Raw genomic sequence first — 12,424 nt, forward strand, 5'->3', positions numbered from 1 at the left:
TGGCACAGCACATATTATAATGCAAAAAACCTGTATTAGCATGTTTGTTTGAGGCAAGTCTCACATACTGAGTATCACAGGCAATGAAGTGTATTAGAAAAGCGTCTGGTGGGTCGCCTGGATGGCTCAGTTGGTTAAGTGTCTGACTCTTATCTTGGCTCAGGTCATGATCTCAAGGTTCGGGAGTTCAAGCTCCACATCAGGCTCTGTGCTGACAGTGCAGAGCCTGCTTGGGATTCTCCCTCTCCCTCTCCCTCTCCCCCTCCCCAGCTCATGCTGTCTCTGTCTCTCTCAAAATAAATAAATAAAAGTGTAAAAAAAATTTTTTAAAAGAAAAGCATCTGGATTCGATTTTCTGCTGTGACAGCTTTTCTGATGGATCTAATCTCACATATCTAGGGATCCCACTATCACCTGAAACATAATGAATGCAAGTGACGTCCTCCTCCCTCCCCAGGAGATGGATGGCCACTCCCACTCTGCCCTCTGTGCTTGGCTGTTGTCCTACTCTCCCAATCTGAGAATCCTGCTACATTTTTGAATTCTTCAACTTCTAGGTCCCCACCTTCAGTTACCAAGTCCTATCAGCTCTTCCTTTTCAATTCATTACACTCACTCGTTTCTCACCCGTCCCCACTACTGCGCACAAATGTTCCACATCTTAGGACTAAACTTACAAAAAAAAACCCCCAAAACACCCAAACCAAAAACCTAACAAACATTTATCTCTGACCCTTTCCTCATGTCAGCCACTTATACGTACCACCTCCAGAGCCACCTCCACTTTGATCGCGTCACCTCTCTACTCAAAGACCCAACTGTCTACGAAACAAAGTCTAACCCCCCTTGCTTGGCATGTAAGGTCCTGAAACCCACATCTTACATCTCCTCCACACTCCCCCATCCTTACCCTTTACTCCACCCACGCCAGAATGCTCACTGTTCTCTGTGCCACCTCCAAGTGCTTTCCCTAGAGCCCTTCTCGGGCCATCTGTGTAGTGAGACATCCCTCCCTCACACATCCGTCTACTGAGAGACAGGCTACTCTTGAACACGCAGCCCAGATGTCACCACCTCCATAAAGCTGGCCTTCCTTGATTTCAGCTACATCTGCACTTTTGTCATGGGAAGCTATTTACTAATCTAGGCCACCAGGTGACAGTCTTCCTTGTATTGTAATTATCTGTATATACACAAAATTATTTTGTATGTACACAAAAGCTTCAAAGAGTTATTGGTTCTCGGGGACAGAAGTTTTGCTTAATTTCATATCCTACGTGGTAACTTACACATATGAATATGCAAACTACTCAAAAATTATATATCAAAGAGAAGGATTAGTCACATAGTACACAAATCCATCCCAGTCCTGTGTCCCTATCTGTTGGACAGAATGTTTAACTACCAGTTACAAAGACACTGAGCAATCAGTGCACATTTAATCAAGAACCAATAGGAGCCTGCTAAAATAGATGGAAAAGAAGGCATTACTCAAAGGCAATCATCTTAAGCATGACACTGTTCTGAGTCAGAAATCCTACTTCCGGGAATCTATCCTAAGGAAGCAGATGTGGTAAAACATTTATATTAAGGATGAACATGGGGCGCCTGGGTGGCTCAGTCGGTTAAGCGTCCGGCTTCGGCTCAGGTCATGATCTTGCAGTTCGTGAGTTCAAGCCCTATGTCGGGCTCTGTGCTGACAGCTCAGAGCCTGGAGCCTGCTTTGGATTCTGTGTCTCCCTCTCTCTCTGTCCCTCCCCCACTCACACTCTGTCTCTTTCTCTTTCTTTCTCTCAAAAATAAATAAACATTAAACAAATAAACATTTAAAAAGAAATAAATAAATAAAGATGAACACTGCAAAGCTGTTTTTAACTGCAACAAATTTGAAACCCAAATGTTTAAAAAAAAAACAAAAAAAGGAACAGTTAAAATATTTCACATGTATCAGTTGGACTATCATCCAGCCCTAAGATACTTTTAGTGTATTTTAGCATTTTAATAAAATACTCTTAATAACATGGAAAATACCAAGAATTAAATGAAGGAAGCAACAGATAAAACTGTACTGTACTGGTAACTATGCTACTAAGAAAGTAAATTTATGATCAGACAAAAAAATCAAAAGGAAACACCCTAAAATGGTAATAATATTTCTGGGGAGAAAAGACACAGATGAGTTTTAATACTTTCTCTATTTCCCACAATAAATAGATTATTTCTAAATGGTGCTATGTAGTAAAGTCTATAGTCATCATAATTCACTGTGGGAAAGCCCTGAGTGGTTAAGAATCAAAAACAAGGGCAGATTTTCTAAGTAGAGACAAAGCAATCTCAATAGATCACCCCAGGGCGTCTGGGTGGCTCAGCGGATTGAATGTCCAACTCTTGGTTTTGGCTCAGGTCATTATCTCACAGTTTGGGGGATCGAGACCCACACTGGTCTCTGTGCTGAAGGTGCGAAGCCTGCTTGGGATCCTTTCTCTTTCTCTCCCTCTCTCTTGCTCATGCTCTCTCTCTCTCAAAATAAATAAATAAACATTAAAAAAATAAATAGATCACCCCTTTTATTAATTTTTTTAAAATTTTTTTATTTTAATGTTTTATTTATTCTTTTTTGAGACAGAGAGAGAGAGACAGAGCATGAGCAGGGGAGGGGCAGAGAGAGAGGGAGACACAGAATCGGAAGCAGGCTCCAGGCTCTGAGCTGTCAGCACAGAGCCCGACGCAGGGCTCGAACTCACGAACTGTGAGATCATGACCTGAGCCGAAGTCAGACGCTCAACCGACTGAGCCACCCAGGCACCCCTAGATCACCCCTTTTAGACAGCTGGTTACCTGGTAGCCCTCAGAAGCTAAGATTCAATGAAGGTCAGAAACTATGTTTCCTATAGGATCTATCGAGTATAGGAAGAAGGATGTATTGCCTGTGGGATGAGTAATATGGTCCTAGCTCCAGGTTCACTATCAGTGCCCCTCCCTTACCTGTTGGGGAGACGGATTCTCTTGATAGCATAATTGCAGTCATCAACTTTATTTCTGGCTTCAAAGACAACTCCAAACCCACCGCGTCCCAGGCACTGAACCGGCTCAAAATCTGTTAGATATCTTTAAAAAAAAAAAGAAATTTTAATAAGGTAATAGTTCAATCTTATTTTATGATGTATAAAAAGTGTCTAAACTCTGTTAAGTCTTATAGAACTTATTTTAATAGAAAGTGCAGGGTTTTTTTTATTTTTATTTTTAATTATTTATTTGAGTAAATGCTAACCCCAACGTGGGGCTTGAACTCATGACCCTAAGATCAAGAGTCACGTGCTCCACCAACTGACTCAGCCAGGTGCCCTCAGAGTGTAGTTTAAATTCTACTACTAGCATTCTTTGTTCTTCTGTTTATATAAATGAAGCAAACCCATTCTAATTTTTTCCAAGAAAATGTATAAAAAATAAAAAAGCTCCTGTTTAGTTGGGAATCACCTGTTAATCACTTGTTTTTAGAGCAACCACACTACCGATCTAACCTGTCTGATACTTTCCATCACCTACCAAAATATTCCATCCTTAATTCTCTAAACTTCTGCCTCCTGTGGCATTCTGCAGTCAATGAGAAAAACACAGTTTAATCCTATGTCAGTGCATTTTTATGGCAAAAATGTAATCAATCCTCTTATATTTAAGTGTTTTTTTTGTTTTTTGGGGTTTTTTTTGCCAGAAATCTTTCTAGGAACCAAAGATGTCTGCAATTGGCTGGGATGCCTCCTGAGTCAGTGTGCTCATCACCGGCTAACTCAGCATCTGTGACTTAAAGGCCGGGCTGCACACTGTAGTCTGGTCTCCCTTCCGCGCCCGACCTCACCGTTCTGTGCTGTGTTCCAGCCAGCCTGCATGAGGTCTCACAACTTCGGCACTTCTGCTTCTGCTGTTTGCTCTGCTGAGATGGCCTACTTCTTTGTACTTAATGAAACTCTTGTTTTTCCTTCATTCTGCTCATCTCGCCATTGCCGTAGGGCCTTCCTACACCCCTGTCTTCATGTTCTCATAGCACTGTTCACACAGTACTCTGAACTACTTAAACGTAATCTCGATATTTTGCAGTTATTCGTACTCCGCTCACTCTCCCCACTGCCGCTGAACTGTGGCGGCCTTGAATGCAGAAAAGCATTCTTGTTTCTCTTTGTATTTCCAGAGGCTGAGCTTACCTGGCAAACAGAAGATCTAACAAATATCTATCGGACAATATATGAAAAAATAAATGAATGCATGCATGCCTGCTATGAAGTTGTTCTCCAGGCAGATGGGGAGTAGTTGAATTAGATTAGATTATCTTTAGTGTCTCTCATAAGGCTAAGTTTATTACTTTATGATTTGCACACTCCTATTAATTTAGTAGCTGGCTCAGCTGGCTAGAGCATGGAGTTAAGGAGGAGAGGCAATTGATCCAAATCCTCCATGGGCCAATTACCTTCACAGAGAATGAAGAACAATACTCTGTATCCCTAAAAATAGCTAGTCAAGGCACTTTGGTACAAATCCATCTCCCCAGCTACAAAGCCCATGAAATCCATACCCTACTTCTGAAGGGCCAATTGAATTTTGCCCTATATTAAAGAAAACATCCATATGAAAATAAATATATCATCTGAAATGAGAGACATCTTATTTAAGATTATAGACTCTGTAAAGGTAAGTATCATCATGCCTAAGGTCCCAACTGATAAATCACAAAGTTGGGTATTGAACTCATGACTGGACCCAGAGCTCAGGTTCTTTATAATGCCTACAATATAGTAGGCATTCAATAAACATTAGGTATTATTATAGAGCTTATGTATTTGAAAAACAATCAGCTGTACTCTCCATATTGAATAAAGTTAAAGGAAAATAAAGTCTAATTCAATTTCAGAGTACATTATTCTAATTCTCTTCACAACAGCCTTACGGATATATGCTTATTCACTAATCCCCATTCCTCCCTGTGTTTACCTAATTCTTCCTTACTCACAATCTAAGGTTCAATGAAAATGTGACCATATGACATTTGGCCAATGAAAATGGTCGTTTATGACAACCTCTGCTCCACTCACAGAATCATCACAACCAGACTGAGTCACTTACAGTTCACGGCTTTTTTCTTGTATGTTTCCGTTTTGCCCCGTATTATCTTCTCTCATAGATTTTAAGCCCCTTCAGGATAGGACTAGTCTTTTTGTTTTTCCTAAAGCCTGGAATACTTTCCTGTGCTCAGTTGTTTAGAGTAAATGTTGAATGAACAATGAATGGCTTCAGTAGTGGACTCTACCCGATGAAGAGCTGTTGGGTCCCTAGTTCGCTCCCTCTCTCTACCTGCTGGTGTTGCTGTCCGCTGACATATTGGTTAGCATCTTTATTAGAAGGGTACTAAAGCCTTTGCCATTTCTTAGTCACCTAGTAAATTCTCCTTTGGGCAACTTGTACCTAAAACAAATTGATTATAGTCAATTCTCCATTTGTCATAATACAGTATGAATGTACCGTAGATCAATTAGGTCCACAGATAAAGTATCACATATTTTAGCTGTAATTTTCAATCTTTCTGTCATCAAATCATTACCCTAGGTATTGAACAGTGAGGTTCTGTATCTCTTCCTTGTTTCCATATTACCAAGTGTTAAGTATGATATCAAAACAAAGGGAAAACATAGAAATAAACCATGTAATTGAAAAATGAACCACAGTACCATTCCCTGTACCACAAAGCATAAAAAACTATATACCTAATAGATGCTAACAGATTCTCTCTTTTATTTTACTTTCAAATTATTTGAATTGCCTACTTTTTAGGTGACTCACCTCCCTCTTCTATTTTTAAAAATGACCTATTGGTGTTTTCCCCCCATTTTTCTATTTCTTATTCTAGACAGAATAAGGATGAAATAAATAATTGAGGATTAAGTAACATATAGAGATTTATACCATACTCTAATAACACAATAACAATTTGGTACTATTAATGACGAGCCCAGTACATGGTAGATCCTCAATAGCTAAGTTAAGTTCTGGTAAGAACTTAATTTGGCGGCTGAAATTCTGAACTTCTATAACACTCTATTTTTATCTTTCTTAGGGTACATACCACTTTGAATAAGTTTAAGTTACTTGAGGGTTAAATCTATGTTTTACTTACCTGGACATTTGTGCATTAAAAAAAAAAAGTGAGGGGCACCTGGGTGGCTCAGTGGGTTAAGTGGCTGACTTCGGCTCAGGTCACGATCTCCCCGTTTGTGAGTCTGAGCCCCGCATCAGGCTCTGTGCTGTCAATGCAGAGCCTGCTTCAGATCCTCTGTTCCCCTCTCTCTCTGCCCCTCCCTCCCTTGTTCTCATTTTCTCTCTCTCCCTCTCAAAATAAATAAACTAAAAAAAGTTCAACAGGATCTTAGTTTAGAGGTCATTTCTTCTTTGATTCCAACAGTTGCCACCAGAAGCTGCACCACACACACATATACTTTATGGTAAGACTTACCGCGATATATATCCAGAATTTTTTATGTCATTCCAGCTACTGTCCTTGGCGTCTCCACTTACAGAATCGTATTTACTTTCAGTTTGACACTGAGTTTCCGATTCCTTCCTTTGCTGATAAGGTGGGGAGAAAATCACTGTCAAAGCTGAACTGAGGTTAGCTGACTATCTTAAACTATAAGTAACATTAAAAAAATAAACAATATGGACAAAAATAAGCGTATTGTGAGAACACAAAATACAGCATTTCCTTGGTCAGTGGGAAGTGAAACGGTAGGGGTGCAAGACAGATTGCAATGGGTTGAGGAGCGAAGGGGTCGTAGGTCAGTGGACAGGAAGGGATGGGCAATAATGATTTCATGGTAAACCTAAGTAAATGTAGTACCCTCTTCCCCACCCCCACACATTATTTACCCCAAACTTTGAGATACATTAGAATTCTAAAAAAGGTCTTACTCTGTGAGGATGAGGATGGAAAAGCCTACGCACGATAAAAGTTGTTGCTATGATACAAAATAGAATAGTTCCGACTATTTCTTTCCACCAGTGTAAGAGGAGAACAGGATCCTTTTTGCGAATGTTCTTGTTGTAATTTGGGTTATCGAGAAATCGGACTGTGATCTGTGTGCTCCGTTTGCTCCTCTCCCTCTTGTAGTATGGTAGGTAATAACCATTATCTTCAAAAACAAATGTTAAAAAGTTTTTTTTTTAAAGATAAACCAATATAGAGCCACCTTTAATTGCTAAAAAATTCTCTATTTTCCTGTCACTTCTATTACCAATTCCTTTTATTAAAGTTTCATCTCTTCTTTAACACATTTCAATAGCCTCCTTACCCTACTTTTTCTTTTTTCTTATACAAACCTATTTTCCTTTATTCCATAAGCATCACAGATCTTCTTTGTACTGAATAATAAGACTAGAAAGAAAACTTAAGGGCCACCCCATTCATTACCTCATTAAATAATTCAATTCTTTAAATTCGGGAAAGAGTTAGACAGTACTCAGTCTTCCTCCAAGGATTTTAAACTTTACTTCCATTTAGACATCAATGAAATACCATCAGTCATTCTTCTCAAACTGAAAAGAAAACATCTCCAACGCGCTCATTGGTTCCTTTCACGCTGTCAGAATGAGGTTGTCCTGGGAAGCAACCTGTCTTTTTGGCTTCTATTTTGTACCACGTGGACAGACTACACAATTCTCTCTTACCTTGTGTTCTGATCAGCATCAGATAAAGACTGATGTTTCTAGGTCAGAGCCTTCTGTTTTTGTCAATTTAAATTCTACAGTAACTTCCCAGTTCCAGCATCTGGGGTGACTGATGAGGAATCTATGCTTTGGCCTAATGCAGATTTGAGAGTTTTTCTTAACATATAACTGTTGGGAATACTTTCATATCTAAATACATCCTAACTTTAAATACCCAGGAATGTATTTCATGTCAAATTTTACCTCCTCTTACTTTTGCGCTAATTTCCCGTCGAAGGACAAAATTAATATCACCTCGTTTTATAGCATTTTACACAATATTATGGGAAACGCCTGTTTTCTTCATTATCCAGGCTGATATTATGTAGTTTATATTAAACAGGATTTTAACTAAATGAGAGCTAATCACCAGAATGAATGCTTATTGAATACTATTTGCAGGACACCGTGCTAGCTAAGACTGTATGTGTATTATCTATCTCATTCAGGCCTCATAACAGCCCAGTAGATAAATACTAGGATTACTATCCTCGCTTTACAGATGAAGGAACGAAGATGCAGATAAGCTGGGTGTGCCCAACCTGGTGTCAGGGGCAAAACTGGGATTTGAACCCTAACAATCTAACTACGGAACCCGCACCCTTGGCCACCATTCACACTATGCCTCCCAAGATATCTTATTTTCTACCTTCCAATGACTACCTTTCATTTGAATTGCAACCATTCATTTCAAAGGAATAAATAAATGCAAAGAAACACCTCAGCATTTTCAATGCAAGCTTCCTCACACTCACCATATGGGTATTGCAAGATTGAAAGCGCACCGTTGCTGTACTCTTCATGAGAAAACTTATCGTTGCTAAGACATTTGTCGAATTCATCAGACCCTACCAAGACAGGAGTTCTGGATGGGGAATCTAAAAGAAAATGGTAAAATCTTACATGTTAAGGCTTCAGGGCAATTGCATGAACCTCATTCATTCCAAACACAGATATTCAGCCACAGTTCTGTTCAAATATGTTAAGTCACACAAATGGCTCAAAGGTCTTTCCCCCCGAAAAGCACAGCCTTGTAGAGAAGCTGAGTCATTTGAACAAGTAATTAAAATAGGACGTGATGTATGTGATAAAAAACTACACAGGCTACGGAAAGATAACTGAAGGAAGTAGGTGGTCTAATATCTGCATTCAACTCATTTAAGTGTCTCATAGAATATGCTATAATAACCAGTAATGTCTCATAAGTATTCTTCACTTGATCTTAGCCAAAAGGCCGAGAAGCAATTTTTCATAAATATTCTTAACGTAAATATGTTAAAAGCTAAATGATACTCAGTCACAGTCAGTGAATGGTTAAGAATATTTCTCTGTTGTCTGGAGAAATATCTTAGTAACAACTGATTTCTCTAGAAGCAGCTGTTATTTCAATGAAATCATGTAAAAGATAATTAAAATTCACTGACATCTCAAATGCCTTCCTAGTTTGTCAGAAAATAAAGAGTACCTATGAGTTGTAATCTCTGTGCTATTCAATACCAGGACAAAGACAGTCATGATTAGGCCTCTGAACACCTCACTAATATTACAAAAGTTCCTAATTCACTTACGAATTAAGGGCTTCCATTTGATTGTTGGCAAAGGAACAATTGCATATTCATTATTGACAGATTCCAAGGCCTTGGGACTTGTAGGAAACTTTTCTGAAATTCTGACTGATGACTGCAGATACAGCTGACCTCTGTACATTCCTGAGTCAATGAAAACAGTATCAATTATGTTTAGAATCAAGCACCAAGGATTTTTTTCAAAAAGGGTCATTTTGATTTAATAAAATTAGATTAATTCCAGGTATTTCTTTATGTGCTACAAAATGCTTTTCAAAGAAGGATCAAGCCCGAAGCACTCAAATGTGACCCAAACAAAAATAGGGGCGGAAAGTTATATATAAGTTACAATGTTTCTCACTGAATAATAATTTTCAGCAATTACTGGAAAACTCTTCTAGTACGGAAGTTCAAAGCAATTAATCCAGATGCAAATACAAACGTAGAAAGTTTTAGACTCTGAGGATATATGAGTAATTCACAACACACTGTATGATGGCAACATTTCTTTCTTTTTTTAAAGTTTTTTTCTCTCTTTTTTTTAATGTTTATTTTTGAGAGAGCGAGCACATATGCACGCACACGTGCACTCGAACGGGGGAGAGGCAGAGAAAGAGAGGGACAGAGGATCCAAAGCAGGGTCTGTGCTGACAGCAGAGAGCCCAAGCCGGGGCTTGAACCCACGAACCATGAGATCATGACCTGAGTCAAAGTCAGACACTTAACCAAGTGACCACCCAGGAGCCCCAGCAACATTTCTAAGCCTTTTTTTTTTTTTTTTTAATGTTTATTTATTTTTGAGAGAGAGAGAGAGACAGAGTGCGAACAGGGGAGGGGAAGAGAGACAGGGAGACACAGAATCTGAAGTAGGCTCCGGGCTCTGAGCTGTCAGCACAGAACTCAACATGGGGCTCAAACTCACAGACCAGACTGCGAGATCATGACCTGAGCCTAAGTCAGACGCTTAACTGACTGAGCTGCCCAGGTGCCCCTCTAAGCCTTTCTGATATAGGTCTCAGAGGAAAAGAATATGCCATGGTAATTGAAAGTTTCAGAATTGGATAAATGGATGGGGCACCTGTGGCTCGGTCAGTCCAACGTCTAACTTCGATTCAGGTCATGATCTCACGGTTCGTGAATTTGAGTCCCACATTGGGCTCTGTGCTGATAGTGCGGAGCCTGCTTGGATCATCTGTCTCCCTCTCTCTCTGCCCCTTCCCCACTCATGCTCACTCGCTCTCTCTCTCTCCCCCAAGAATAAATAAACATTAAAAAAATTAAAAAAAAAAAGAAGTGGATAAATGGAAAAAAACAGGAATGTAAATCAAAGTATAAATCTTAAGGGCAACCTAAGCCAGAGACTGTATTTAGGAATTACAACTACTCTAGGCACCGCTGAAGTAGAAAGGAATGATGTAGGAATAAAACCTAAATGTCAGTATGTCCCGTCACTAGATAAGAGACATCTACTCACCCAAGTAAACGCTGTTTTCTGTGGCTCCTCGAGCAGCTTCTACAATGTCTTCTTCATCTTCTAAAACTTCATCATTAGATGCATAACTTGTATCATCAAAAAGACTGATGGGAATGACTTTTCCGTCCTTAACCAACCAGGCAGATGCAATGGGAGTACAAAACTAAACAAAAATGGACAAGAAATTGTATAGAATTTCAAGCAGTATTTCCATAATTCAACTCCTAAAATGACATTTAAAAATCACAATTGTAAAAATTTTTCCAGCTTAATGAGGTATAATTGACAAATAAAAAATGTATATATTTACAGTATACAATGCCATATTTTGATACAGTATATACACTGTGAGACGATTAGCACAATCAAGCTAATTAACATATCCATCGCCTCACATCATTATTTTCGCGTCAACGTTTGAAATCTACCCTCATTTCACAACATATACATATATCAAATCATCACACTGTATAGCTCAAATGTACATAGTTTTTATTCATCGATTATACCTCAAGAAAGAAAAAATTTTTTTTAATCTACCCTCAGCAAATTTCAAGTATATAGGACCATTAACCATAGTCACCACACTGTACATTACATCCACAGAACTTACTCATCCTGCATAACCGAAACTTTGTACTCTTTGACCAACATCTCTCGATTTCTCCTGCTCCCCAGCCCCTGGCAACTACCATTCTACTCTCTGCTCTGTGTGTTCAGCTTTTAAAATTCCACATGCAAGAGATCATGCACTGTTTACCTTTCTGGGCCTGGCTTATTTCACTTAGCATAATGTCCTCCAGGTTCATCCACGATTTCACAAGTGACAGGATCTCCCCTCCTTAAGGCTGAATAGTAGTTCACTGCGTATATACACGCACCCCATTTTCCTTACCCATGCCTTACTATGGACACTTAGACTGCGTCTCTATCTTGGTTATTGTGAATAATGGTGCACTGAACATGGCAGTGCAGATATCTCTTCGAGATATTGATTTCACTTCCTTTGACTATATTGAGAAATAGGATTGTTGGATCATATTGTAGTTTTTAATTTTTCAAAGCACCTCCGTGCTGTCTTCCATACGGCTGTGCCCGTTTACGCTCTCAGCAGCAGCGCACGAGACTGCAAACACCCTCACCAGCACTTGTTTTCTGTAGCCTTTTTCAGAGTAGCCATCCTAACGGGTGTAGAGCCGCACATTTCTTAGGGCACAGAGAACAGGCTGAGAATCTAAAATGAGAGATATTTCCCTCTACCCAATAAGTTTGGTCAAACTGGGAAAGGAAAACAACGTATTTATCAATTCTCGGTGGGTTTAGGTACCTGGTATTCCCATTCCAGATGTCCTCCCTTCTTATTAAACGCCATAACCTTCCAGTCTGCAACCGACACCTTTATCACTGTGTCCATCATGGCAGCTTCCTGTTCTTCCACATCTGAAATAATTTTAGACCCTTCTTTGTTCCCACTGGGCTTTAAGGTGCTTTCAATAAATCCGGCTCTAGTTTCCATGTCTGGAATATACCGAAGTTCAAAGTGGCCAACACTGAAATTCCACCTTAAATTTACAAAGGTTTGTTTTAGAAATTTACACTTAAGGAAAGGGATCAAATCATAAAGAACTGTTCCAGA

The 12,424-nt window shown here is 39.3% G+C and overlaps 1 protein-coding gene across 2 annotated transcripts in view; it reads right to left on the reverse strand.

Moving 5' to 3' along the window:
- EIF2AK3 (eukaryotic translation initiation factor 2 alpha kinase 3) overlaps positions 1–12,424 on the reverse strand; it is a 67,778-nt gene that overhangs the window by 20,081 nt on the left and 35,273 nt on the right. For both annotated transcript variants that reach the window (XM_042981951.1, XM_015537609.2), the window contains exons 5-11: positions 12,116–12,350; positions 10,789–10,951; positions 9,318–9,458; positions 8,505–8,627; positions 6,955–7,175; positions 6,500–6,612; positions 2,986–3,108 (exon numbers count right to left, since the gene is read on the reverse strand). In XM_042981951.1, the coding sequence (XP_042837885.1) occupies positions 2,986–3,108; positions 6,500–6,612; positions 6,955–7,175; positions 8,505–8,627; positions 9,318–9,458; positions 10,789–10,951; positions 12,116–12,350 (1,119 nt within the window). The remainder of the gene's footprint in view (positions 1–2,985; positions 3,109–6,499; positions 6,613–6,954; positions 7,176–8,504; positions 8,628–9,317; positions 9,459–10,788; positions 10,952–12,115; positions 12,351–12,424) is intronic.

This window comes from Panthera tigris, chromosome A3 (genome assembly GCF_018350195.1).
Source record: "Panthera tigris isolate Pti1 chromosome A3, P.tigris_Pti1_mat1.1, whole genome shotgun sequence".
Classification (NCBI taxonomy): Eukaryota; Metazoa; Chordata; class Mammalia; order Carnivora; family Felidae; genus Panthera; species Panthera tigris.